Below are 27538 nucleotides of genomic sequence, written 5' to 3' on the forward strand. Positions count from 1 at the left end.
CAAGATTGATCAAAATTAGCAGTCATGCAGTGAGTGGAAAAAAAGCATATGCAGCTAAACAAACACACCTTGACTGAGTCAAAATAAAGAGCCAGCTGCCCTCGTTTGGTCTCGTAGTCCAACTCCAGTTTGCGCAGCTCCTTGTAGGTGTCGGGATTCTCTCTCTCGTACAGACGGACGATGCGCTCAAATGTCTCGCGGAGCTTCTTCCTCTTGTCCCTCAACACTTTCTCATTCAGCAAGGGCTGCTGCACTGGGTTGAACTCTGTTGAAGGTGTTACAAAAAGGCTTTTTTTTGCAAAGGCAGCAAATTATTTGATAAATTTAGAAAATGAAAAATATAAATCTGTTTTTAAAATAAGAGTACCATTTTAATTTTAAAGTAAGATAACTGAGGGCCATAAACATTTGTACTGAGGATGTGCACGATAATTAAACTAATGTTGTTGTCACATTACTGGAATTTCTAACTTAAGTACAATGCCTTGAAAAATATTGAAATTCATGACCACGGGGAAAAGTTGACATTAAGGGCATAAAATTTAAAAAAAATGTATTAAAAGATAGATATAATGAGGCAATAACACGACAGCAACTTTTCTTTTCTCAGTTAGAGAAAAAGAGGACACAGATGGTAGTGGTGTATCTGTACTGTGGAAAATGAGCATTGAAACTTCTTCAAAACTTTAGAAACATGTATTTAGGGCTGGGCAATATGACCAAAATCTCATATCCTGTTATAGCACATTTAATCCAATGAATAAAAAGTTGACCTAAGAAAAGCAGCATCTATACACCCTGACACAGTGGGTGTTGGTACATGTACCTTTAAACCTGGTTTGCAAACAGCCAATAAACACAGACAAGAACAACAACAGTAAAAATGCTGTCTGGTGGACAAAACATGTCGTGGTGTGGACGTCTTTCGCAGTTCCAAAGGAAGACAACAGGATTACACAAAGGACCGTCTCCAGAGTGTTAGCACGAGCTAATTAGCAACAGCGGTTAACGTCCAACACCAAGCTTTTAAGAGGCTCGACTCTGTTGTTAAACATATTAATATCCACTAGCCCTGTGATAGTGTTAATGTGTGAGGTGGATCGATAGCGCATTGCTGTTCTACTTGGTAGACGTAGGCTGGTCTGTCGTGGGATGGTGAGACGGCGTCTGGGTGTGTTTCTAAAAATGCAGCGTGACGATATAAACATTTCACACACCTGATGTAATGCGGACCCGCCAATGTTCATATGAGTCAGCTGTCAGTGTTTGTCTCTGTTAGTAGAGACTCCACTCTGCAGTGTAGTTTATACACTTTACTGATACACCAGAGAGTTATACAGTAACACTGGGTTTCGTCAGCTCCCTCTGTCTTACTGTTAACTATGAATTTAATACTGATTCAAAGTCATTTTACTTTCACATCCTTGTATTTATTATGTTCATCTGTAGTGTAGGGTTATATGGGGGCAGAGGTGTTAAGGGTCTGCCATTTGTCTTTTTCGCAGCCTAATGTTGGCAGGTATGAAGAGTTAGAACTGTTCTTTGTTTGTGATGTGTTAACAAAAGCGATATCAGTTTGATTTGGTTTGGTCAGAGCTATGGAATATTAAATCATCCACATTTTCTCACTACATCTCAGCCTCTTTTACCCGGAGTTGTACATATACTACAGGTTGTACACTTATTTTTTAAAATACAAAAATACAAAATACAAAAACTGAATTTATCGCTTATCGGCCACAAGAAGCCGGTGATAATTGGCTATCAGTAGAAAACTCCATATTGGTGCATCCCTAGTAGTTGAACAATGCGATTTAGGATTTCAGATCCCCTTTGTAATATAAATAATACTGTTTTAGACAATGTTTAACCTAAAAGATTAAATTGTGCTCAATTTGTTTTCTTACTTTCAGACTGTCCAATTAGTCTAAATTCAAGCTTTCATTTATATGTCAGAGAGCTTAGCATTAGGCACATGTCTAGTATGTAAAGCCACAGACACATTCTTAACTGCACAAAAGCCAATTCAACTGTAACAAACTTGTCCAGCCTCCTCACCCATCTCATCCAGCTTCTCCATGTCTCTGATGATCTGCCTGGGGTCCTTCATCTTCAGCACCGCCGCTCTCACCATCATTCTCTGCTTCTTGTTCTACGAGAATATTATACAAATCAAGCAACATGTTATCAACACATAATTTTATTTTTGTATTTAAAATGAACGAGTACATTAATGTAAATCGTATGTTTGAAGGCAATATGTACCTTTTTTAATTCCCTTTTCCTGGCCTCCTTTCCTGTGAGGGAGGCAGAGAACAGGTTTAGTTATCATTCTGACATCTGACAACAACAGATTATAATTCTTCAGGTGACATCCAGCAGGTTGGTCCCTGAGGCACCAGCTCCTGGTTGTAGTCGGTACTTACTGGCCTGGTCGGTGGGATTCATAAACTTCCCACTCTTGGTGGAGGAGGTTGAACGTCGCCCCATTTTGCCGGTGCGTCTCCTTCACCCTGCAAAGTGATAATCCCAGCAATGATGACAGATGAAATAAAATGTAAATGTCAGTGTCCGCTGCAAAGCTGTACATGTCTTCACCAATATTAGCAATCAATTAAAGGATGTGTGTGGGTAGGCGTTTTAAAGCATATTTAGAGAGACGGTCCGTTTCATTTAGTTACCTTAGTTACGCCTTCTTGATAATGACTATTAGCTGCTGTTTGCTAACAAGTAAACGTAAAGTTGACAGCTAACACATGACAAATACACAACCTGAGTCTAATTAACATCTTTCAGGTATAGCTACTGTTTTAAGCAGCTAGCGAACATGATAACGGCAGTAAAAAAAATCCCTTTGACAGGCATCCAAACATTTGCGGGTCATACAGAACTTTGATGGCAAATTAGCTGCTAACGTTAGCTTGCACTTGTAGCTACGGCCGCATTAGCATTGACAGCTGCAAAGGAGGAAACACTTGACTTTACCTTTTATTCAAATGAAACCCGTAGAGCGTAACGCCCCACACACGCGCCTCTGCGTATCTAAATTAAAGTATAACGTATTGTGTACGCTCCCAAAGAGAAATCCAAAGCCTTCACGACTGTATGCATGCAGCGACTTCGTTAGCCTGTCGCCATGTTTACTGCCGCGGGGAAGAGCGGAACTTGAGTGACGTCACCAAAACGCGACACGAGCCAGTGACGGAGAGACAGAGGCAAACCCTCTTTTTGAGATAATAATAATAATAATAATAATAATAATAATAATAATAATAATTATAATAATAATTATTGAATTATTTAAGAGTACCAGAAATAACAGAGAATTTATTTATTTATCTAGTTTAGTTTTGTTGCCTGCCAGTGCGCCACACTCTAGTCCAGTAGGTGGCGGTAATGCGCCTGAAAGCTGGTTTGCCAACCGCCATCAAAACTCAAAATAGAAAAAGAAACTTTGGCCTTTCTCGGTGTTTTTCAGTTCATTAAAGTTAACAGCAACATTTCGATGTCATAAAATGTCTTGTTCAGCGTTCGGCTGTACCAAAAGATCCTCTAAGGGGTCGGATGTTAATTTCTTCCGGTATGTACATTTGGTTTATGCCTGTTCTTCGCTAGCATCAACAGCACAGTTAACATGCTAACCAAGCTAGCGCTAGCTGGTAGCTTAGCGGTTGCTATGCTAACAGTGCCTCTTTCCGCCAGAGGCTGGGAACCTCAGTTAATGGTAGTTAGTCGGCCAAAGCATGATCACGGGGTACTGTCAAACAGTGTGAAGCTAGCGATGGTTGTTTTGTGTAACGGGCACGTCTAACAAAGTTGAAGTATACTGCGTTTGGTCAGTGTAATGCTAAACGTTACTGTCAATGATTGTTCAGGTAACGCTAACGATTACTTATATGTTGTTATGAGGTTCTGTAGTGCTAAATACCGTTACCTAATTTATATTTTAATTAAAGCGGGTGAGATAAGGTAGTCTGTATCACTCACATCGTTAACGTGTCGTTGCACAGCCCGTTTGTCATGTAGCTTTGTGATAGAAAAGAACAGAACAGAAAGCCTTTATTGTCATTTTACGAAGAGTTTACAATGGCATTTGGAGTGCCAAATCTGATCAGGTGCCAACGGGTCTTATTTTGATATTAACATTGTCTGTCTTTTAGATTTAACACACAAGGGAAAATTAGATAGAGTAATAATTATAATATTAATAATCACTTTATTAGGGATATAGAGAAAGGTCCACAGCATACCTCATAAAAAACAGACAATCATCTATGTACAAAAATACAATATAATAAATACTATATATATATCCATATACATAGACACACACACACACACACACACACACACACACACACACACACACTAGATAACAATAAATTAAAAAAGACTTAACACTACTTTATACAAGTTCATAAAAATGGACAAAATTCAATTAACAGCACCCACAAACAAGCTGGAGAGCCAGCGGCCCCACAGTCTAGATCAGTGGTTCTCAAATGGGGGTACGTGTACCCCTGGGGGCACACGAAGGCACTCCAGGGGCTATGTGAGATTTTTTAAAAAAAAAATAATAATAATAATTTAAAATAAGCATCAATTCAAAAATCCTTTAAAAATAGTCATTTAATAAATATTCTATAAAATATATGTTCATAAACTGAATTTTGTATTCAGTAGGCTATTCAATTTCGTTAACCTAAAAATCCAGAGTGTCCCCCATACCAGGATGGTTTGACCTAACCTGGCACACGCCTGTCAATCACTGCTATCTTAAAAACTCAAGCAATAGAGTCATGGTTGAAGCGTAGCAGAAAACAAGTGCCAAAGAAGGTGAAACCAGGGCTGGCAAAATTCTGTCATTCTGACAGTGATGGCACAGCGCTGTGGATTACATCTTTTTTCTATTTTTATTTTTTTTTTTAACCAAAATTGCTTTGTGCCGGTTAGGGGGTACCTCAGGGTACATCAGTGAAAAAAGGTTGAAAACCACTGGTGTAGATGATAACTAGACTGAGCCCAGCTCAGGGTTGGCCAAAGTCTGGATGATACTATTTTCAGAGACACAGAACCTGCACATACATTGATGAATAAGATTTCATATAAAAACAGGGTAGGCAGGCACACCAACATTTACAAACATTTGGCCGGCACTGCACCATCGTGGAAGTTTAAGAAGCAGTGTCATGCCACCGTTACAGGCCACATCAAGTCTTTGCATATTGCTCTTCCTACAGGAGCTGCACAAGTGGGCAGTATACAAAGGAGTGCAAAATGCTCTTAAAAGAGCAATCTTCACATTAACTGAACACGTGAAATTTATAAGGAAGCATATTAGCTTGCACATACAATTAAAGACACATTCTGTAGATATCTTTGTCATCAGATAAATCATTGACAACACAATGACCAAGATATTTAACCTCATTACACACTTTAAGAGCAACACCAGATAAAAAGAATTCAGGAAATACTAATTTTCTGTCTTCTAACACTTCTAACAGTCATGATGTTGCTTTTATTGGCGTTATGTTTGATGTCAAAGTCTGCACCATAGTTAGAGCATATCTTCAACAGCTGTTGTAGGCCGGCACTATATGGACAGAAGATTACCAAATCATCTGCATACATACGATGATTTATTAGAGTATTGCCAACCACACACCCTGTGTTACAAGCATTCAGCTGTTGGGACAAGTCAACCATGTACACTTTAAACAGAAAAGGAGACAGAATGTCGCCCTGTCAAACTGCCTTACCAACATGAAATTATTCTGATACAGGGCACCTCCATCTAACCTGCACAGACCGATTAGCATACCAGTGAACAAAAATTCTAATTATCCATTTGGAGACCCCTCTATGATGCAATTTATTGAATAATCTGTCATGATTAATGTGATTGAAAGCCTTAGAGGCATCTATAAAGAACACACAAGAATAGAAAATAAACAAAACAGCACAAAGCCAACAGTAATCCAAAAAAGGGAGAAGATGGGGTGTGCAAGGGTGACACTAATGTAACCTACATTGGATCTCATACATCCATTGTAAACTAGCCTTTTAAACTGTCCGATCTCAGGCCCAGCATGCAGAGCAAGCGGAATAAAGAACCTCTGTTGCCACAGTGATGCCAGCATAAGTCTTGATGTGTGTCATCCATTTTGGATAATGTAGTCTGCCAGGGTCTTTTTGTGTACCCCTGCTTAATGTGCTCTGAAGTATTGATGCCCTACGTGTTGCCTGCTAATTCTTGCAGCATTTTACCACTTGTCTTTCCCTTTGTCCATCTGTGTGTTTTCTTTTAATGTTTTTTTTAAGAAGACATCAACCTGTGAGGGACTGCAGATGGAAATTTTGGAATGTAGAGTCTGAATGCACAACAGTAAACATGTTTTTTTTTTCCCCCCAACAGATTTCCTTTAGCTAACAGTGACAGGCTAAAGCAATGGCTGATGAACGTGAGGAGAAAGAACTGGACTCCATCCAAATCATCACGTCTATGCAGTACGCACTTTGAGGAGAGTGAGTTCCTCATAGACAGAAAGGTAGACAGATACATTTTTATGCGCTAATTTTGGCAGAATTTTTCAATGTGTGAATAGCTGCACTTAAATCATCAGTCACCCTGTATGTTGACCGTGATGCCATTCTGTTAATTTTTAACATCACAGTTTCATTACAGCTTCCAAAAGTTGGTGTGCATGCAAGTGTAATGATATTATGGCTGTGTTTACACTGCAAGCCTTAAGGCCCAGACACACCAAACTGACATTAAAGAACTAGCGATGACGAAAGCCAAATGTCGTGTTGCTTCATGTCGCCTGTGTCTCACCCAGAAAGTTGCACATGAGCCACATTGCAAACACTACAGCTGACTGCCATCTGCACACATGTTCTGCGCCTGTGTGAGAGGAAATATCTGTCCACACCGGCAGACAGCGGTGGTCCGTGTTCGACGTCCAAAAAGGAAAACTGGAGGACTGTCAATGATGCTAGTTAGTCACTTTGCACATTGACAACACAATCCAATGTTGAAAAAACAGAGCATATCTACAACAACACACTCAATGGCTAAAGAAAACTAATCTTATGTTACAAGTTTGTTTTGGTCTCACTCCCTCTTGACCTTAGCTATTTGTTTACCTTCCTCACTTCCATTTCTTTTCTCGTGCGCTGAGCTGAACTGCCAATCAGAGATATTTCATTCACCAACAGTAGGGCTGCCCCCGACCAAACATTAGTCGACCAGAGAGGTCATTAGTCGGAAAGATTTCAGCGGTCGCTTAGTTGCAGGAAAAAAAACTGAAACTGTTGGGACCTGCACCTTGTCAAAATAAATCCTAGAAAATTTGTAGTCGGGGGCAGCCCTAACTGGCGGGTTCACCACATTTAAAAAAGCTGACAAGGACTGACAAGGGCCAGTGTCTCGGGACACACCACAAAGACTAGGGCGACAGACACTAACTGACAGTCCAACGTTGACAGACGGCTGACTGTCAGCTTGGTGTGTCACGGCCTTTAGAGCTTGATTTGGATTTACTGCTCAGATCTATCTCTTCCACATTCTGTGATATTTAACAGTCTACCTTCTGATGTTTTCCGTGTCTTCTATCAGGGCCAGAGGAGGCTGAAGGACAACGCTGTGCCGACCATTTTCAGCTTTCCACACCATTTGTTGTTAAAGAAAGAAGCTACCAAGGCCAAACGGATCAAGTCGGTTATCCCCCCGGTCCCTTCATGTTCTGCACCCATGTATCTCACTCAGCCGCACACGACGCCTGGACCTGTGGCATATTTGCATTCTGTGCTGGATAATAAGGCCGTTACCAACAGTGACAACGAAGACACTGATAATAAAGATGACATTTTTATGAGGGATGTCCACACTGATGTCGATGATGCTGATGACATAACTGAGTGCACCATAAGCGCAGAGCCTGAAAGAGTGATGCATGATCACGACTACCTTGCCAGAGACGGCAAAGCACATAAGCAGATCTCTGTGCGCCCTGATCACAGCTACATCATTTCCGGGTCTCCTTCAACAGTCAGATGGAAAGAAAACGCAGCGCAGGATCAGCTCGATTCTGATCCGTCCATAACACCCGAGCGTAAAGACAGCGCAGTGCAGGTTCATCTTCTGACTGAGACTCCCATAACACTCATTAAAGAAAACGCATTACGTCATAAGCTTGTCATCGTTCGCAAAAAGCTTAAGCTGAAGTGTCAGCAGACAAGAAGAATGAAAGCAAAACTCTTGTCCTTGAAAGCTCTGACAAAGGTTCTTCAGAAAAAGATGACTGCTTATGAAAAAGCTATCGCAGCATTCCGTATGGAGGTACGGTGCAAAAAGTGCGAAAAGTCCAGGAGCCGTTATTTATTATGAGCGAGACAGTTTAGATGCAGCAGGCTCACAGGTTGGAGATACAAGCTGTTCTGAAGTCTCCTAACATTCGCAGTTTCTTGTCTTACTGAGGTCACTATGAGAGGGACAGAAAGGCAACAGGAAGGAGAATCTGAACGTAACTTTGCAGCGCAGTCGCCATTGTACTTTGCTGCAATCCACGGTTATGTTTGATTTGTTCAGTTCATTTGTGTGCAGTTATTGTTGGAATAAAGAACGCTGGGACACGTGGTTGAACTGTGTGGACTTCACCTGATGAACGCCTTTCGTTCGTCGCTCGGGAGTTGGATCTGTCAGGTTCATTAATCACCCGCTCAACATCTGGAAACATCAGCTGACACAGACTGAACTCTGTGATGAACGCACAGCCAATAGAAATGAACACCTCCATCCAAATGTTGATTCTCTCCCTGCACTCACACTTGATCCTGGTTTTAAACAGGGTCCCACATTCATGGAGGACCTAGAAAAGTCGGAATTTCACGGTCACATTTTCCAGTCACTGAAAATGTTACGGTAATCTTGTGTGGATAACCTTCCACGTGGTGTAAGGTGGCGAGAAGTTAGGTCTCTATAGCTGTCGATGTAACGTAGCTCTAATGCGTGTCAGTGTGTGACAGCGTTATGTTTACGCGTGTGTTTTGTCAGCCTGCCAAAATTATGTTTTAATAGAGACTGAATCTGATATGTGGGGCAAGAAAAAATCTTTACAATAGGTCCTTGAAAAGTCCAAATTTTGTCCATGAAAATGTGGGAACTCTGATTAAAGTCGACACTGATGGACTGTGAGGCTTCAGCAAACAGGTTAAATATCAAAGGTGGTAAAACTATGTTGAAACGCCTGCACGCCACCGTCAACTAAAGGGTCGGAGAGTTTTAGGTTAGATTAAAACTTGATTACAGCTGTTACAGCATCATCTATGATGTACAGTTGTTCACAAGATGGTGCTTTAAAGATGCGTTGCATTCTGTTGAAGAGAATGACCTGGTATTTGGACTCATTAATTTATGTTTTTATTCATTGAAATCTTGTTTTATATTTGTTGAGTTTTGTTTGTTTTGAAAAAACAGTGTCATTTTTGTAAGTTTTGATTTGAGCAAATAAAATTTCTGCAAGTTAAAAGAAATCTATGGAATCAAAGAAGCTACAACTGGATTATTTTACTGTCACCTGTGGTGCATTCAAGTACAGTAAGTACTGTGGTTAAGTACAAATTCAAGGTATTTGTACTTAACTTGTATTTTTTTTTTATCCTTCACTCCATCTCACAGGTGAATTTTGTACTTTTTATTCCACTACTGACAGTTTTAGTAATGAGTTAACTTTTCAGACTAAAATTTGTCACACTCTTTCTGTCCAGTGAAAACCATGTATCTCCAAATTAAGTGATTTTAAATGTGATATTTTTTTGGTGATAAACGGAAGGATCGAGCGATTCTTTCAGATTCAGGTTCAGAAAATTCTGCTTCTTAAGATAAACTGTACTGACTGTTTTCTGCAGAATTAGGCTAGCACTTTTACTTCTAATAGTTTGAGTAAACTTCTGATAATCATCTCTGACATCAACCCTCAACTTGCAGATAGCCGCCGCTAAAAGTCAACTGAAATAATCAAATAATCCGATCATGGTCAGTTAGATTAATAACAATCAAATATTGCTGACAGCAGCAGGCGGAGTTAAGGGGAGCAGAACCTGGCCGTTACACCTCTTATCAAGTGACTCCGATCAGATCAAATCATGTCAAAACAACGAGAAGATTAAGGGCCCGTCCCAGAGTATCAAACCACTGGGCTGATAGAAAATTAAAGGGACAGTTCATCCAAAAATCCAAAGTACATATCTCTCCTCTGACCTGTAGTGCTGTTTATCAGTCCAGATTGTTTTGGTGTGAGTTGCAGAGTTTTGGAGATGTCGGCCTGCCGTCTCTCCGGTACAAAGGAGCCTGTGGTGCACAAAAAAAATCAGTTTGAAAATCTCAACAGCAATATCTCTTTCCAGAAATCCAACACATTCTCACTGCGACCTCGTCACATATCGACGTTTGGTCATGGACTTTTATTCCAAGTGGAGTTAAGGGTCGCTTCAGTGATTCCAGTTTAATGAGCATGAGGGTTTTTAACTGTGAACCAAGTTCTTCTGAGGTTGAAGATCTGCCTGCAAAAGCCAAATGTGACACTAGGTGGCAGGAACTCCATTCTTTTACAGTCTGCTCTCCTCCCAAGAAATCCCAACACTCTGTACATCACACACTCTGCCATCATCCTAGGTCAGCAATAATTTTATAATAAATCACAGATGTACAATGCCTATGAAAAGCATTCACCACCACACACTCATTATGACAGACAGATGTTGGATTTTATGGATCAGGCTTTCACAATAACATCTCCATTTCACAATGATATAAAATGACATCAGCTTAGATAAACAACTCTAATATCAGAGCGAGACAAAAACTTCCCCACCACAGAACAAATAAAAATGTGCCAAACTGCTCCGTCTGGTTTTACGCACGGACCATGGGAAGCTTTCTGTCGCTGATCAAGTAAACACACAGCAGTGAAAACACAACATATCATGAGAGGGACAAAGCACTGAAGGACGGATGACACCAGGGCAGCTACAGTCTCCTGCTGATTCACACACGTAGACCGTCCTGTGCATAAACCAGCAGCAGCCACTTTTACGCACGGTCCACTGAAGGATTCCACGAGGTGATAATGAGCTTGAATCCAACCACAGTTTACTTTTCTGTAATATTTAACCCACACAAATATTTCAGCATGTCATATTCCAGTTTTTCCTCCCTCCATGGATTGTTTCATTCTCCTCCGCAGTAAAATTCGGGGTATCATTCCGCGGTTTAATCTCCGCCTCCTGCCTCTCAGTCTGAGGTTTCCCTCTCTCCCTCAGTCTCTCCCTCAGTATGTCCGTCCCTCTCTCCCTCAGTCTCTCCCTCAGTATGTCCGTCCCTCTCTCCCTCAGTCTCTCTCCCTCAGTATGTCTGTCCCTCTCTCCCTCAGTCTCTCCCTCAGTATGTCCGTCCCTCTCTCCCTCTCTCCCTCAGTATGTCTGTCCCTCTCTCCCTCAGTCTCTCCCTCAGTATGTCCGTCCCTCTCTCCCTCTCTCAGTATGTCTGTCCCTCTCTCCTCAGTCTCTCCTCAGTATGTCCGTCCCTCTCTCCTCAGTCTCTCCTCAGTATATCCGTCCCTCTCTCCTCAGTCTCTTCCTCAGTATGTCCGTCCCTCTCTCCTCAGTATGTCCATCACTCTCTCTCCCTCAGTATGTCCGTCCCTCTCTCCCTCAGTCTCTCCCTCAGTATGTCCGTCCCTCTCTCCCTCAGTCTCTCCCTCAGTATGTCCGTCCCTCTCTCCCTCAGTCTCTCTCCCTCAGTATGTCTGTCCCTCTCTCCCTCAGTCTCTCCCTCAGTATGTCCGTCCCTCTCTCCCTCAGTATGTCCGTCCCTCTCTCCCTCAGTCTCTCCCTCAGTATGTCCGTCCCTCTCTCCCTCAGTCTCTCCCTCAGTATGTCCGTCCCTCTCTCCCTCTCTCCCTCAGTATGTCTGTCCCTCTCTCCCTCAGTCTCTCCCTCAGTATGTCCGTCCCTCTCTCCCTCAGTCTCTCCCTCAGTATATCCGTCCCTCTCTCCCTCAGTCTCTTCCTCAGTATGTCCGTCCCTCTCTCCCTCAGTATGTCCATCCCTCTCTCCCTCAGTATGTCCGTCCCTCTCTCCCTCAGTCTCTCCCTCAGTATGTCCGTCCCTCTCTCCCTCAGTCTCTCCCTCAGTATGTCCATCCCTCTCTCCCTCAGTATGTCCGTCCCTCTCTCCCTCAGTATGTCCATCCCTCTCTCCCTCAGTATGTCCGTCCCTCTCTCCCTCAGTCTCTCCCTCAGTATGTCCGTCCCTCTCTCCCTCAGTCTCTCCCTCAGTATGTCCATCCCTCTCTCCCTCAGTATGTCCGTCCCTCTCTCCCTCAGTCTCTCCCTCAGTATGTCCGTCCCTCTCTCCCTCAGTATGTCCATCCCTCTCTCCCTCAGTATGTCCATCCCTCTCTCCCTCAGTATGTCCGTCCCTCTCTCCCTCAGTCTCTCCCTCAGTATGTCCGTCCCTCTCTCCCTCAGTCTCTCCCTCAGTATGTCCGTCCCTCTCTCCCTCAGTCTCTCCCTCAGTATGTCCGTCCCTCTCTCCCTCAGTATGTCCATCCCTCTCTCCCTCAGTCTCTCCCTCAGTATCTCCGTCCCTCTCTCCCTCAGTCTCTCCCTCAGTATGTCCGTCTCCCTCAGTATGTCCATCCCTCTCTCCCTCAGTATGTCCGTCCCTCTCTCCCTCAGTCTCTCCCTCAGTATGTCCGTCCCTCTCTCCCTCAGTCTCTCCCTCAGTATGTCCGTCCCTCTCTCCCTCAGTATGTCCATCCCTCTCTCCCTCAGTCTCTCCCTCAGTATCTCCGTCCCTCTCTCCCTCAGTCTCTCCCTCCCTCAGTCTCTCCCTCAGTATGTCCGTCCCTCTCTCCCTCAGTCTCTCCCTCAGTATGTCCATCCCTCTCTCCCTCAGTATCTCCGTCCCTCTCTCCCTCAGTCCCTCCCTCAGTATGTCCCTCCCTCAGTATGTCCGTCCCTCTCTCCCTCAGTCTCTCCCTCAGTATGTCCGTCTCCCTCAGTATGTCCGTCCCTCTCTCCCTCAGTCTCTCCCTCAGTATGTCCGTCCCTCTCTCCCTCAGTCTCTCCCTCCCTCAGTCTCTCCCTCAGTATGTCCGTCCCTCTCTCCCTCAGTCTCTCCCTCAGTATGTCCATCCCTCTCTCCCTCAGTATCTCCGTCCCTCTCTCCCTCAGTCCCTCCCTCAGTATGTCCCTCCCTCAGTATGTCCGTCCCTCTCTCCCTCAGTCTCTCCCTCAGTATGTCCATCCCTCTCTCCCTCAGTATGTCTGTCCCTCTCTCCCTCAGTCCCTCCCTCAGTATGTCTGTCCCTCAGTATGTCCGTCCCTCTCTCCCTCAGTCTCTCCCTCAGTATGTCCATCCCTCTCTCCCTCAGTATGTCTGTCCCTCTCTCCCTCAGTCCCTCCCTCAGTATGTCTGTCCCTCAGTATGTCCGTCCCTCTCTCCCTCAGTCTCTCCCTCCCTCAGTCTCTCCCTCAGTATGTCTGTCCCTCTCTCCCTCAGTCCCTCCCTCAGTATGTCTGTCCCTCAGTATGTCTGTCCCTCTCTCCCTCAGTCCCTCCCTCAGTATGTCCCTCCCTCAGTATGTCCGTCCCTCTCTCCCTCAGTCTCTCCCTCAGTATGTCCCTCCCTCAGTATGTCCGTCCCTCTCTCCCTCAGTCTCTCCCTCAGTATGTCCCTCCCTCAGTATGTCTGTCCCTCTCTCCCTCAGTCCCTCCCTCAGTATGTCTGTCCCTCAGTATGTCTGTCCCTCTCTCCCTCAGTCCCTCCCTCAGTATGTCCCTCCCTCAGTATGTCCGTCCCTCTCTCCCTCAGTCCCTCCCTCAGTATGTCCCTCCCTCAGTATGTCCGTCCCTCTCTCCCTCAGTCTCTCCCTCAGTATGTCCATCCCTCTCTCCCTCAGTATGTCTGTCCCTCTCTCCCTCAGTCTCTCCCTCAGTATGTCCATCCCTCTCTCCCTCAGTATCTCCGTCCCTCTCTCCCTCAGTCCCTCCCTCAGTATGTCCCTCCCTCAGTATGTCCGTCCCTCTCTCCCTCAGTCTCTCCCTCAGTATGTCCATCCCTCTCTCCCTCAGTATCTCCGTCCCTCTCTCCCTCAGTCCCTCCCTCAGTATGTCCGTCCCTCTCTCCCTCAGTCTCTCCCCCAGTCTCTCCGCCCCTCTCTCCCTCTGTCTCTCCCTCGGTTTCTGCCCTTTATTTTTATGTTGTGTTTTGCTTGATTGTCTTACACTGCTTTATTTTACAGTGGGTCTTATCTTGCATATTGTCTTTACATGTGTACTGTTTTATCATGATTGTACTGTTTTCACATTTTGTTGTTTTTATATTGACTGCGTGCACTGTCTTTGATTTTATACTGTAAAACACTTTGTAACTATGTTTTTAAAAGTGCTACAAATAAACTTATCATTATTATTATTATTATTATTATTATTATTATAATAAAATAAAGACAGTGCACGAACCATTTCAGAATGTTTATTTTCAGAAACACAGTTATGTCGCAGATTAAGAGATGTGTCGGTGCATTAGTCTCGGTCCCGTGGCATTGTGGGGTTACACTGCCTTCCTCCGTGCTCTCTTCCTGTTATCTTTGGCGATGTGCGCAAATCAGAGCTCAGCTCGCGGCGCCTCGTGGAGCCCGCGTCTCCACATCAAGTGCCGCAGAGACTTTGTTATTATCTTTGAAGATGTGCGCGTAATCGGAGCGCAGCTGCGGAGCTCCGTGCAGCCTTGCAGACTTCTCCAGTACACCTCAGAGAGCTCAGATGCTTCGGCGTCCTGTGTGCGTTCAACTGAGGAGGAGCGCGCTGGAGTCACTCGGTGCGCGCCCTCGACTCCACACATCAGTTTGATCTCAGTTTGCGCTCACGCATTGTCGCGAGGTTCAGCAGTATCACAACAAGTTGAAATATTTCTTTCTGTGATGTTCCTTACTTTAAAAAATGAAACCCAACTTCTCATTCTAACCACTCAGCAAAGTCAGGCTTCATCTGACTCTTCCAGTCCAGCTCCGTGTTCAATCCATTCAGCGCCAAACACCGACAGCAACATGACAGCACAGAGACACAGAGTGTGAAAGCAGCTGCTTGATGTCAAGTGAACACATCAAGTCTCTGTTCAGTCTGCCTCCGTGTGATTTCCTGAACCTGACTGCAGAGTAGATCCCTCCCACTGCACCTCACTGTGGGCTGGACTATTTCTGTCACAAGCAAAAATCTGCAGGAGGGCAGCAGTTGGATCTTTGACCGAAGATTCCAGAACAACTGATGCAACACACTCCGTTCTCATTCCCTGTGCTGCAGAAATCCCCTTTTACATCCTCTTTTCACATTTCCTGCGGAAATGACTCAGCCTTCAAACACAGACACTGAGGTGTGAAAGCATTCACTTCATGTGGTGAATAAAATACATGAGGATGATGTCTTCCTTCGTGCGCAAATCAGAGCTCAGCTCGTGGAGCCCGCGTCTCCACATCAAGTGCCGCAGAGACTTTGTTATTATCTTTGAAGATGTGCGCGTAATCGGAGCGCAGCTGCGGAGCTCCGTGCACGAAGCGGACACCTCCAGTACACATCAGAGAGCTCAGATGCTTCGGCGTCCTTTGTGCGTTCAACTGAGGAGGAGCGCGCTGGAGTCACTCGGTGCGCGCCCTCGACTCCACACATCAGTTTGATCTCAGTTTGCGCTCACGCATTGTCGCGAGGTTCAGCAGTAAGGTTTAGGAAACTCAGCAGAAACAGAGACATCAAGTGTCTGTATCAGTGCTGTCACGTCGCTGTCGGTGTTTGGGGATCATGAGCGTTTGTCTGAAAACACGGAGGCGGTTTGTACACACCACTGCGCGCCTTCACACTTATCTGCGAGAGAAAGATGCCACAATAGAATAAGATAGATAGAAGTCGGGAGGAGGCTGTCTGCCTGAAGCAGCTGTGCTCACAGCCTTGTTGGAGCCGCGGAAGCCTCCGAAAACATCTCTACACAGCTGAGTCAGGGGGGTTCCCTGTCACCGGACGAGCGATGAAGATCTTAGCCAGCCTCTGTCCGCCACGGAGAAGCACAACAACGAGGTCTGACTCTTCATATGCCAGCCTGACTTCAAACCGAGCAGCATAATCACGCAGAGACCGCAGTGCGTACCAGAACACGGAAACGATCCCTCTCATCATTTCAGCCGACATTAAATGAGCCTGAATTCTTGAGAATTTCCTCCGAATGAATGAGTGGTGTTCAAATGCCGTGACCGCCAAGTGCGCACTATCCAGGATCCAGCTGCAGCTCCACCGATGAAGCCGGTGCCTCCCTTTTTATGTGCGGATGTAACATAGTCCCGCCCACTGTCCGCGGGAAGGGAGATGGTGTGTGTGCACTTAACCCTTTCCTCCCTCTCCCCCTCTCCACTCCGCATGGAGAAACCGAGACTGAAGAGGACGGCTGCCCTGAACGAGCCCCAAGACCTTCTGATCCTGATCCTGAGGCAGTTGGAGATTGCGCCAAACACGACAGCAACATGACAGCACAGAGATACAGTGTGTGAAGGCAGCCTGCTCTCACCATGCACGCTGTCTGTGCTGCAGTTCCGCTGTCGGTTTTTGCCGGCGAGTCTCGGTGTGACAACACGGAGGTGGATTGTACCTCTAGGTTTCCTCCCCGACCTCCTCTGCGTTTGTCTCCTTGTTTTGGGGGTCAGAAATGTGAAATTATCAGGAAATGTTTTTAGTGCAAGTTTTTTAATGTTACTTTTTCTAATAGCCTACATACAAACATAATGTGAAACATGAAAACACATCACAGTCACTCAAAGAGAACAAACAACAAAACAAATCAGAAATCACAAGAAAAGTAAAATAAAGAAGAACTGAGAAAAAAGAAATTAAATCTAATATAATGAAACTTAAAAGCTCATTTTCCGAACAAAAAGTTGAAATATTTCTTTCTGTGATGTTCCTTACTTTAAAGAGTTTAAGAAGGAATTCTTCAGAAAACACTGTTTTATTAAATCATGAATAAAGATTCTCTCATTTCAGTCATCTGTACTTCTCAATGTTAAATCATCAGTAAAGGGCTCTTTTTATAATTCAAGTGTTTTTGTGTTAACTTTTCTAAAACACACAAACATGATGCAACACAAGAAACAACAACACAGTCAGTCAAAGAGAACAAACACGACAAAAAAAGATCTCCTACACTGGAAAAAATAAAGAAATCGCGTATTTTTAAATGAATATTTTTATTTCAACTTTACCCGCCTGGTTAAATGCAGATTTTCACGAGTCATTTTCGCGTCAAGATATGCACATGATGATGAAAACACACGGAGAGATGCAGCCACACACTCATTATGACAGACAGATGTTGGATTTTATGGATCAGGCTTTCACAATAACATCTCCATTTCACAATGATATAAAATGACATCAGCTTAGATAAACAACTCTAATATCAGAGCGAGACAAAAACTTCCCCACCACAGAACAAATAAAAATGTGCCAAACTGCTCCGTCTGGTTTTACGCACGGACCATGGGAAGCTTTCTGTCGCTGATCAAGTAAACACACAGCAGTGAAAACACAACATATCATGAGAGGGACAAAGCACTGAAGGACGGATGACACCAGGGCAGCTACAGTCTCCTGCTGATTCACACACGTAGACCGTCCTGTGTATAAACCAGCAGCAGCCACTTTTACGCACGGTCCACTGAAGGATTCCACGAGGTGATAATGAGCTTGAATCCAACCACAGTTTACTTTTCTGTAATATTTAACCCACACAAATATTTCAGCATGTCATATTCCAGTTTTTCCTCCTCCATGGATTGTTTCATTCTCCTCCGCAGTAAAATTCGGGATATCATTCCGCGGTTTAATCTCCGCCTCCTGCCTCTCAGTCTGAGGTTTCCCTGCTCCATGACGGAAGTTAAAAATCCTCAGCAGATCACAGCGAGTGTCTCTCCGTCTGCTGGAGCGCACGGAGAAACCTCCACCTTCCGGTGTAATCATGTCCTCAGTGTCCGCCGGTCAAAGATCCAACTGCTGCCCTCCTGCAGATTTTCGCTTGTGACAGAAGTAGTCCAGCCCACAGTGAGGTGCAGTGGGAGGGATCTACTCTGCAGTCAGGTTCAGGAAATCACACGGAGGCAGACTGAACAGAGACTTGATGTGTTCACTTGACATCAAGCAGCTGCTTTCACACTCTGTGTCTCTGTGCTGTCATGTTGCTGTCGGTGTTTGGCGCTGAATGGATTGAACACGGAGCTGGACTGGAAGAGTCAGATGAAGCCTGACTTTGCTGAGTGGTTAGAATGAGAAGTTGGGTTTTATTTTTTAACATTTAAAGTAAGAAACATTACAGAAAGAAATAACTGTTTGTTCGGAGAATGTGTTTTTTCATTTAAGCCTCATATCACATTTTATTTGTACTTTTTATCTCAGTTTATTCTCCATTTTTATGGTACTTGAGTTACCTCCCGACCAGCTGCTCAGCGGTCGGCACAGCTAGTGTTCGGGGACAGCTGTCCACCTTTTGGTATAATCATGTCCTCAGTGTCCGCCGGTCGAGATCCAACTGCTGCGCTCCTGCAGATTTGCAATTGTGACAGTAGTAGTCCAGCCCATGGGGAGGTGCAGTGGGCGGGATCAATGTCGGGGACTGTGGTCTCCGGCCGCTGTGCCGACTGCTGAGCAGGTGCCAACAACGTGCCGACAACATTGTCGGGGACAGCTGTCCAGCCCATAGTGAGGTGCAGTGGGAGAGACGACAATGTGGGGTGCAATGTCCCCGAAATTGCCGCTGGTCCGCTGTGCCGACATTGACGGGGGGACAGCTGGTCCCGACAATGTCGGGTGCAGCTGGGGTGCAATGTCGGGGTGCAATGTCCAAGACATTGTCGCTGGTCCGCTGTGCCGACATTGTTGGGGGGACAGTTGGTCCCGACAATGTCAGGTGCTGCTGGGGTGCAATGTCCCTGACATTGTCGGACAGCTGCCCCCAGCTGTTTTTTTCTCAGTTTATTCTCCTTTTGTACTTTACTTGACATACAGCACGACCAGCTGATCAGCGGTAGGCAAAGAGGTAGGGGACAGCTGTCCACCTTTTGGTATAATCATGTCCTCAGTGTCCGCCGGTCGAGATCCAACTGCTGCGCTCCTGCAGATTTGCAATTGTGACCAAAGTAGTCCATCCCATAGGGAGGTGCAGTGGGCAGGATCAAAGTCGGTGACTGTGGTCTCCGGCCACTGTGCCGACCACTGAGCAGGTCCCGACAACGTGCCGACAACATTGTCAGGGACAGCTGTCCAGCCTATAGTGAGGTGCAGTGGGAGAGACGACAATGTGGGTTGCAGCTGGGGTGCAATGTCGGGGTGCAATGTCCCCGACATTGTCGGGGGGACAGCTGGTCCCGACAATGTCGGGTGCAGATGGGGTGCAATGTCGGGGTGCAATGTCCAAGACATTGTCGCTGGTCCGCTGTGCCGACATTGTTGGGGGGACAGTTGGTCCCGATAATGTCAGGTGCTGCTGGGGTCCAATGTCGGGGTGCAATGTCCCTGAAATTGCCGCTGGTCCGCTGTGCCGACATTGGCGGGGGGACAGCTGGTCTCGACAATGTCAGGTGCTGCTGGGGTGCAATGTCCCTGACATTGTCGGACAGCTGCCCCCAGCTGTTTCTTTCTCAGTTAATTCTCCTTTTGTACTTTACTTGACATACCTCCCGACCAGCTGCTCAGCGGTCGGCACAGCGGTTGGGGACAGCTGTCCAGCCCATAGTGAGGTGCAGTGGGAGGGACGACAATGTCGGGTGCAGCTGGGGTGCAATATTCCCGACATTGTCGCTGGTCTGCTGTGCCGACATTGTCGGGGGGACAGCCGGTCCTGACAATGTCGAGTGCTGCTGGGGCGCAATGTCCCTGACATTGTCGGACAGCTGCTCCCATAGGGAGGTGCAGTGGGCAGGATCAAAGTCGGTGACTGTGGTCTCCGGCCGCTGTGCCGACCACTGAGCAGGTCCCGACAACGTGCCGACAACATTGTCAGGGACAGCTGTCCAGCCCATAGTGAGGTGCAGTGGGAGAGACGACAATGTGGGTTGCAGCTGGGGTGCAATGTCGGGGTGCAATGTCCCCGACATTGTCGCTGGTCCGCTGTGCCGACCACTGAGCAGGTCCCGACAATGTCGGGGACAGCTGTCCAGTCTATCAGGAGGTGCAGTGGGACGAACGACAACGTGGGGTGCAGCTGGGGTGCAATATTCCCGACATTGTCGCTGGTCCGCTGTGCCGACATTGTCGGGGGAACAGCTGGTCTCGACAATGTCAGGTGCAGCTGGGTTGCAATGTCCCTGACATTGTCGCTGGTCCGCTGTGCCGACCACTGAGCAGGTCCCGACAATGTCGGGGACAGCTGTCCAGTCTATCAGGAGGTGCAGTGGGACGAACGACAACGTGGGGTGCAGCTGGGGTGCAATGTCCCCGACATTGTCGGACAGCTGCCCCCAGCTGTTTTTTTCTCAGTTTATTCTCCTTTTTTACTTTACTTGACGTATTTCCTGACCAGCTGCTCGGCGGTCGGCACAGCGGTTGGGGACAGCTGTCCACCTTTTGGTGTAATCATGTCCTCAGTGTCCGCCGGTCGAGATCCAACTGCTGCCCTCCTGCAGATTTGCAATTGTGACAGAAGTAGTCCAGCCCATAGGGAGGTGCAGTGGGCGGGATCAGTGTCGGGGACTGTGGTCTCCGGCCGCTGTGCCGACTGCTTTACCGACCGCTGAGCAGGTCCCGACAACGTGCCGACAACAATGTTCCCGACAATGTCGGGACGGGCCCTTCCCGACCGCTGAAGCTCCTCCCTTCCCAAAGCCAGTGGGCTGGACTATTTCACATCCGCACATAAAAGTGAAGCACCGGTTTGAAACCAGCTCAATGTATCATCGGTGGAGCTGCAGCTGGGTCCTGGATAGTCGGCACTCGATGGTCACTAACCTTTGAACATCGATTATTCTTCAACAAGACTTCAGCGTCATTTTGGGATGGATGAAATGACGAGGGGCATCATTGCTGTGTTCCGGTACACACTGCGGTCTCTGCGGGATCATGTATCCCGGTATGAAATCAGGTTCCGGTTTGAAGAGTCAGACGGCCTGGTTGTTGTGCTTCTCCGTGACGGAGAGAGCCTGGCAATGATCTTCATCACTAATCTGGTGACAAGGAACCCCCCTGACTCAGCTGTGTAGTGATGTTGTCGCCGGCCTCTGACGAGGCTGTCAGCACAACCACATGGGGGAGACTAACGCCGCCTCCTCATCAGTGGAGCACGCGGAGGAAGGCAGTGGAACCTGCTGCACAACGTGATGGGACCACAACTAGTGCACCGACGCACCTCTTAATCTGAGACATAACACTTCTTCATTACTGTTTCTTTGATAATAAACATTCTGAAATGGTTTGTGCACTTTGTGTCTCTACTTTATGAAGAGTTCATGTTAACACAAGTCAGCAGTGGCCCTGTCATGTAAGCAAACCCCTGACGGAAAGAAAGCCCACAGACGATGTACTTTAAGTTACTTCTTTATACTCAGCTGACAATGTCGGGGACATTGCATCCCAGCGGCAACCGACATTGTCACCCTGACAACTGTCCCCACAATGTCGGGTGGAGCTGGGACAGTCGTCTGTCGGGGACATTGCACCCCAACATTGCACCAGCTGACAATGTCTGGTGAAGCTGGGGTGCAATGTCGGGGTGCAATATCCCCGACATTGTCGCGACCAGCTGTTCCCCCGACAATGTCGGGGACAGCTGTCCAGCCCATCGGGAGGTGCAGTGGGAGGGACGATAATGTGGGGTCCAGCTGCGGTGCAATGTTGGGGTGCAATGTCCCCGACATTGTCGGACAGCTGCCCCCAGCTGTTTTTCTCAGTTTATTCTCCTTTTTTACTTTACTTGACATACCTCCCGACCAGCTGCTCGGCGGTCAGCACAGCGGTTGGGGACAGGTGTCCACCTTTTGGTGTAATCATGTCCTCAGTGTCCGCCGGTCGAGATCCAACTGCTGCCCTCCTGCAGATTTTCGCTTGTGACAGAAGTAGTCCAGCCCATAGGTGCAGTGGGAGGGATCTACTCTGCAGTCAGGTTCAGGAAATCACACGGAGGCAGACTGAACAGAGACTTGATGTGTTCACTTGACATCAAGCAGCTGCTTTCACACTCTGTGTCTCTGTGCTGTCATGTTGCTGTCGGTGTTTGGCGCTGAATGGATTGAACACGGAGCTGGACTGGAAGAGTCAGATGAAGCCTGACTTTGCTGAGTGGTTAGAATGAGAAGTTGGGTTTTATCTTTTAACATTTAAAGTAAGGAATATTACAGAAAGAAATATTTCAACTTTTAGGTTTCCTTATATTAGATTTTATTTACTTTTTTCACAGTTTATAGTTCTTTTTACTTTTCTTGTGATTTCTGAGTGCACAGATTTGATTTGTTTTGTTGTGTTTGTTCTCTTTGACTGACTGTGATGTGTTTTCAATGTCTTACATTATGTAAAAGTGGCTGCTGCTGGTTTATGCACAGGACGGTCTACGTGTGTGAATCAGCAGGAGACTGTAGCTGCCCTGGTGTCATCCGTCCTCCAGTGCTTTGTCCCTCTCATGATATGTTGTGTTTTCACTGCTGTGTGTTTACTTGATCAGCGACAGAAAGCTTCCCATGGTCCGTGCGTAAAACCAGACGGAGCAGTTTGGCACATTTTATTTGTTCTGTGGTGGGGAAGTTTTTGTCTCGCTCTGATATTAGAGTTGTTTATCTAAGCTGATGTCATTTTATATCATTGTGAAATGGAGATGTTATTGTGAAAGCCTGATCCATAAAATCCAACATCTGTCTGTCATAATGAGTGTGTGGCTGCATCTCTCCGTGTGTTTTCATCATCATGTGCATATCTTGATATGAAGTTGAAATAAAAACATTCATTTTTAAATACGTGATTTCTTTATTTTTTCCCGTGTGCAGAAGATTTTGATGGGAAATAAAAGACAACATGAGCAATATCACCAAAAAATATTTATTATATTCACTGACAAAATGACAAACACAATATGGGAAAATATATTTTTGGTGGAGAGTTATTGCAAATGTAATTGTAGGAACAGGCCACTGAGGCCGCTTGCTGACGCGTCACTCCAGAGAAAAGTAAAAAAGAAAAGGACGTTGAATTTGTCTTGAAAGTGATCCAGGTTTATTGTAACAAAAGGATCAAAAAAGCAGCAATCAATTATTCTAATGCAAAAATAAAATAACAAACAATAAGTACTTGTGTGGCTAAAACAAATGGGAAGCGGTGACGGTCAACAAAAAAATATATCAGCCTACTACAGGAACGATTTCCTTTGTCCTACTCCCGCCACCACACAACCCACTAAAAAAACAAAAAGCCACAGCCATAAGCCCCAACATGATGACGTAACATAAGCATGATTTCTATCATTTAAACTTATCCAAAACTTAAAGTTCATTATAAGTAAGTAATACCGGCCCCTAATTATTATGCCTCAAACAGTAATAACTACCAAACAACAATAACAAGTACAGCATACAACAACACACACATGCCAGTACATTTCAATATTACACAATCTATTATGGAGATCTTCTTTCTTCTTCGCACACAGTCTTTGAATATGAGTGATCTTCACCATCACTCAAGATCAGCATAGAGTCCATAGTGTATACACTGTGCTGTAGTGTTAATCGGCCTGTTCAGAAATCCAGTCTTGGTCTTGATCCGAACACGACGAACGAGTCCCTTTTTGTCCAAGATGGTCTCTGCAACTTTTCCAGTCAGCCAGGTGTTTCGAGGTGCTGATTCATCCAATATGACCACGATGTCTCCTGTGGTGAAATGGCGTCTGATGTTGGACCATTTCTGCCTTTCCTGAAGTTGAGGAAGATATTATTTAATCCAGCTTTTCCAAAACAGGTCTGACATATACTGAATCTGTCTCCACCTGCGGCGAGCATATATGTCATCCTTGTCAAACTGTCCTGGTGGAAGGGAAGGCGTTGTCTTGAGGAGTAGAAGGTAGTTTGGGGTAAGTGCCTCCAGGTCGTTAGGGTCTGTAGAAGCCTTGGTCATTTGGTCGACTGTTGAGAATTGCCTCTGCTTCACACGAAACTCTGTGAAGACCCACCTCATCAAGACTTTGTAAGTTTAAAGTTGAGTTCAGAACCCTTCGCACTGATTTTAGCAGTCTTTCCCATACACCTCCATGATGTGATCCAGCAGGGGGGTTGAAGATCCAGTTAATTCCTGCACTCCATTAATTGTTAATAATTAATCCAGTTGATTCCTGCCCTCCATGTCTCCTGGTCTCAGCGTCATTCAAGGTATTCCCTGAACACAGCAGCAGCGCGCGCGCTCTGTGCATGTTGTTGTGGCTGCACAGACCAGCCACGCCGCACACGTCGCTGTGACCCCACTCTGTTACTCTTCCTCTCTGATGTTAAATATGACCATCAGCAGTCTGGTGATGGATATCACAGCAAGCCTCTCTCTGGAAACGGAAATGCGAACAACCAGCCCGTGAGGCTCCTCATAGCCCAGCTGGACATTGACAGACATCAGTGTCTGCTGCAGTGTGCCGACGAGTGTTGTGATTGCATCCATAGCGAGTTCCATCTGACTTCAACGGGACAAATCAGATTCTTTTATCAGGCAAAGTTTCGGTTTAGGTAAATACCCGGCAAACTGTAACCACACCTCCGCAAACTGGAACCGAGAATTTGGAAATGTCGGTCACTGATCCGCCGCAGCTCTGAATCCTAACGCGGAAATCGGACTTCATTCCCATTAATGTTGTCGTTAATGTCACCGGACAAAGTCCAAATGTGTGCTCCAAGCTAAAATGAATAGCTGCTGACAATCGGCACAAAATGACACAAGAAAACTCAGAATCCAACATGAACATTTCGACCAGCCGGTGACTATACGAGTCTTTGAGCGAGAAGTGCGGTACAAGTGTCAGCTTCAGAGTCCAGCCAACTACGGATGGAGGAAGGTGGAGGTTTCTCCGTGCGCTCCAGCAGACACTGCGCTCTCTCAGCTCCACATGAGGCTGGCCTTTGAGGAGCAGCGCTGGCTGCTTGTTACCATTTTGCCGAGACGGAGAGACACTCGCTGTGATCTGCTGAGTCAGAGCGGAGCGCGTGGGTCGAGGATCATTTCAGACAGACTCCATGTTTACTGAAACACAGAGCACTTCACCCTCCATTCAAAGTTTGTCTGTCTTTGATCTGAGTTTAAGAAGGAATTCTTCAGAAAACACTGTTTTATTAAATCATGAATAAAGATTCTCTCATTTCAGTCATCTGTACTTCTGAATGTTAAATCATCAGTAAAGGGCTCTTTTTATAATTCAAGTGTTTTTGTGTTAACTTTTCTAAAACACACAAACATGATGCAACACAAGAAACAACAACACAGTCAGTCAAAGAGAACAAACACGACAAAAAAAGATCTCCTACACTGGAAAAAATAAAGAAATCGCGTATTTTTAAATGAATATTTTTATTTCAACTTTACCCGCCTGGTTAAATGCAGATTTTCACGAGTCATTTTCGCGTCAAGATATGCACATGATGATGAAAACACACGGAGAGATGCAGCCACACACTCATTATGACAGACAGATGTTGGATTTTATGGATCAGGCTTTCACAATAACATCTCCATTTCACAATGATATAAAATGACATCAGCTTAGATAAACAACTCTAATATCAGAGCGAGACAAAACTTCCCCACCACAGAACAAATAAAATGTGCCAAACTGCTCCGTCTGGTTTTACGCACGGACCATGGGAAGCTTTCTGTCGCTGATCAAGTAAACACACAGCAGTGAAAACACAACATATCATGAGAGGGACAAAGCACTGAAGGACGGATGACACCAGGGCAGCTACAGTCTCCTGCTGATTCACACACGTAGACCGTCCTGTGTATAAACCAGCAGCAGCCACTTTTACGCACGGTCCACTGAAGGATTCCACGAGGTGATAATGAGCTTGAATCCAACCACAGTTTACTTTTCTGTAATATTTAACCCACACAAATATTTCAGCATGTCATATTCCAGTTTTTCCTCCCTCCATGGATTGTTTCATTCTCCTCCGCAGTAAAATTCGGGATATCATTCCGCGGTTTAATCTCCGCCTCCTGCCTCTCAGTCTGAGGTTTCCCTGCTCCATGACGGAAGTTAAAAATCCTCAGCAGATCACAGCGAGTGTCTCTCCGTCTGCTGGAGCGCACGGAGAAACCTCCACTTCCGGTGTAATCATGTCCTCAGTGTCCGCCGGTCAAAGATCCAACTGCTGCCCTCCTGCAGATTTTCGCTTGTGACAGAAGTAGTCCAGCCCACAGTGAGGTGCAGTGGGAGGGATCTACTCTGCAGTCAGGTTCAGGAAATCACACGGAGGCAGACTGAACAGAGACTTGATGTGTTCACTTGACATCAAGCAGCTGCTTTCACACTCTGTGTCTCTGTGCTGTCATGTTGCTGTCGGTGTTTGGCGCTGAATGGATTGAACACGGAGCTGGACTGGAAGAGTCAGATGAAGCCTGACTTTGCTGAGTGGTTAGAATGAGAAGTTGGGTTTTATTTTTTAACATTTAAAGTAAGAAACATTACAGAAAGAAATAACTGTTTGTTCGGAGAATGTGTTTTTTCATTTAAGCCTCATATCATCTCAGTTTATTCTCCATTTTTATGGTACTTGAGTTACCTCCCGACCAGCTGCTCAGCGGTCGGCACAGCTAGTGTTCGGGGACAGCTGTCCACCTTTTGGTATAATCATGTCCTCAGTGTCCGCCGGTCGAGATCCAACTGCTGCGCTCCTGCAGATTTGCAATTGTGACAGAAGTAGTCCAGCCCATGGGGAGGTGCAGTGGGCGGGATCAATGTCGGGGACTGTGGTCTCCGGCTGTGCCGACTGCTGAGCAGGTGCCAACAACGTGCCGACAACATTGTCGGGGACAGCTGTCCAGCCCATAGTGAGGTGCAGTGGGAGAGACGACAATGTGGGGTGCAATGTCCCCGAAATTGCCGCTGGTCCGCTGTGCCGACATTGACGGGGGGACAGCTGGTCCCGACAATGTCGGGTGCAGCTGGGGTGCAATGTCGGGGTGCAATGTCCAAGACATTGTCGCTGGTTCACAGCCGACATTGTTGGGGGGACAGTTGGTCCCGACAATGTCAGGTGCTGCTGGGGTGCAATGTCCCTGACATTGTCGGACAGCTGCCCCCAGCTGTTTTTTTCTCAGTTTATTCTCCTTTTGTACTTTACTTGACATACCTCCCGACCAGCTGCTCAGCGGTCGGCACAGCGGTTGGGGACAGCTGTCCACCTTTTGGTATAATCATGTCCTCAGTGTCCGCCGGTCGAGATCCAACTGCTGCGCTCCTGCAGATTTGCAATTGTGAC

The 27538-nt window shown here is 46.0% G+C and overlaps 2 protein-coding genes across 3 annotated transcripts in view; one reads left to right on the top strand and one right to left on the bottom strand.

The window, feature by feature from the left end:
* Nucleotides 1-27538, bottom strand: part of LOC125879075 (WW domain-binding protein 11) — a 47690-nt gene that overhangs the window by 3807 nt on the left and 16345 nt on the right. The window contains exons 2-6 of one of the 2 annotated variants that reach the window (XM_049560688.1): nt 10265-10354; nt 2427-2513; nt 2266-2297; nt 2059-2152; nt 69-265 (exon numbers count right to left, since the gene is read on the bottom strand). In XM_049560688.1, the coding sequence (XP_049416645.1) occupies nt 69-265; nt 2059-2152; nt 2266-2297; nt 2427-2490 (387 nt within the window). In that variant the 5' untranslated portion in view covers nt 2491-2513; nt 10265-10354. Of the gene's footprint in view, nt 1-68; nt 266-2058; nt 2153-2265; nt 2298-2426; nt 2514-2985; nt 3170-10264; nt 10355-27538 lie in introns of those variants that run through there. The other variant, XM_049560687.1, reaches the window with a different exon arrangement.
* On the top strand, nt 3418-9892 carry LOC125879124 (uncharacterized). Its single transcript, XM_049560774.1, has 3 exons — nt 3418-3580; nt 6419-6551; nt 7622-9892. The coding sequence occupies exons 1-3, from the start codon at nt 3516-3518 to the stop codon at nt 8390-8392; spliced, it is 969 nt and encodes a 322-aa protein (XP_049416731.1). The 5' UTR covers nt 3418-3515; the 3' UTR covers nt 8393-9892.

The sequence above is a fragment of the Epinephelus fuscoguttatus genome, linkage group LG19 (assembly GCF_011397635.1).
Source record: "Epinephelus fuscoguttatus linkage group LG19, E.fuscoguttatus.final_Chr_v1".
NCBI classification, from domain to species: domain Eukaryota; kingdom Metazoa; phylum Chordata; class Actinopteri; order Perciformes; family Serranidae; genus Epinephelus; species Epinephelus fuscoguttatus.

Excerpts from the sequence above, each read along its gene's own strand:
- LOC125879124 (XM_049560774.1), top strand. The coding sequence starts at position 3,516 with ATGTCTTGTTCAGCGTTCGGCTGTACCAAAAGATCCTCTAAGGGGTCG. Across the intron at positions 3,581-6,418 it reads TCGGATGTTAATTTCTTCCG|ATTTCCTTTAGCTAACAGTG; the intron begins GTATGTACATTT and ends TCCCCCCAACAG. Across the intron at positions 6,552-7,621 it reads AGTTCCTCATAGACAGAAAG|GGCCAGAGGAGGCTGAAGGA; the intron begins GTAGACAGATAC and ends GTCTTCTATCAG.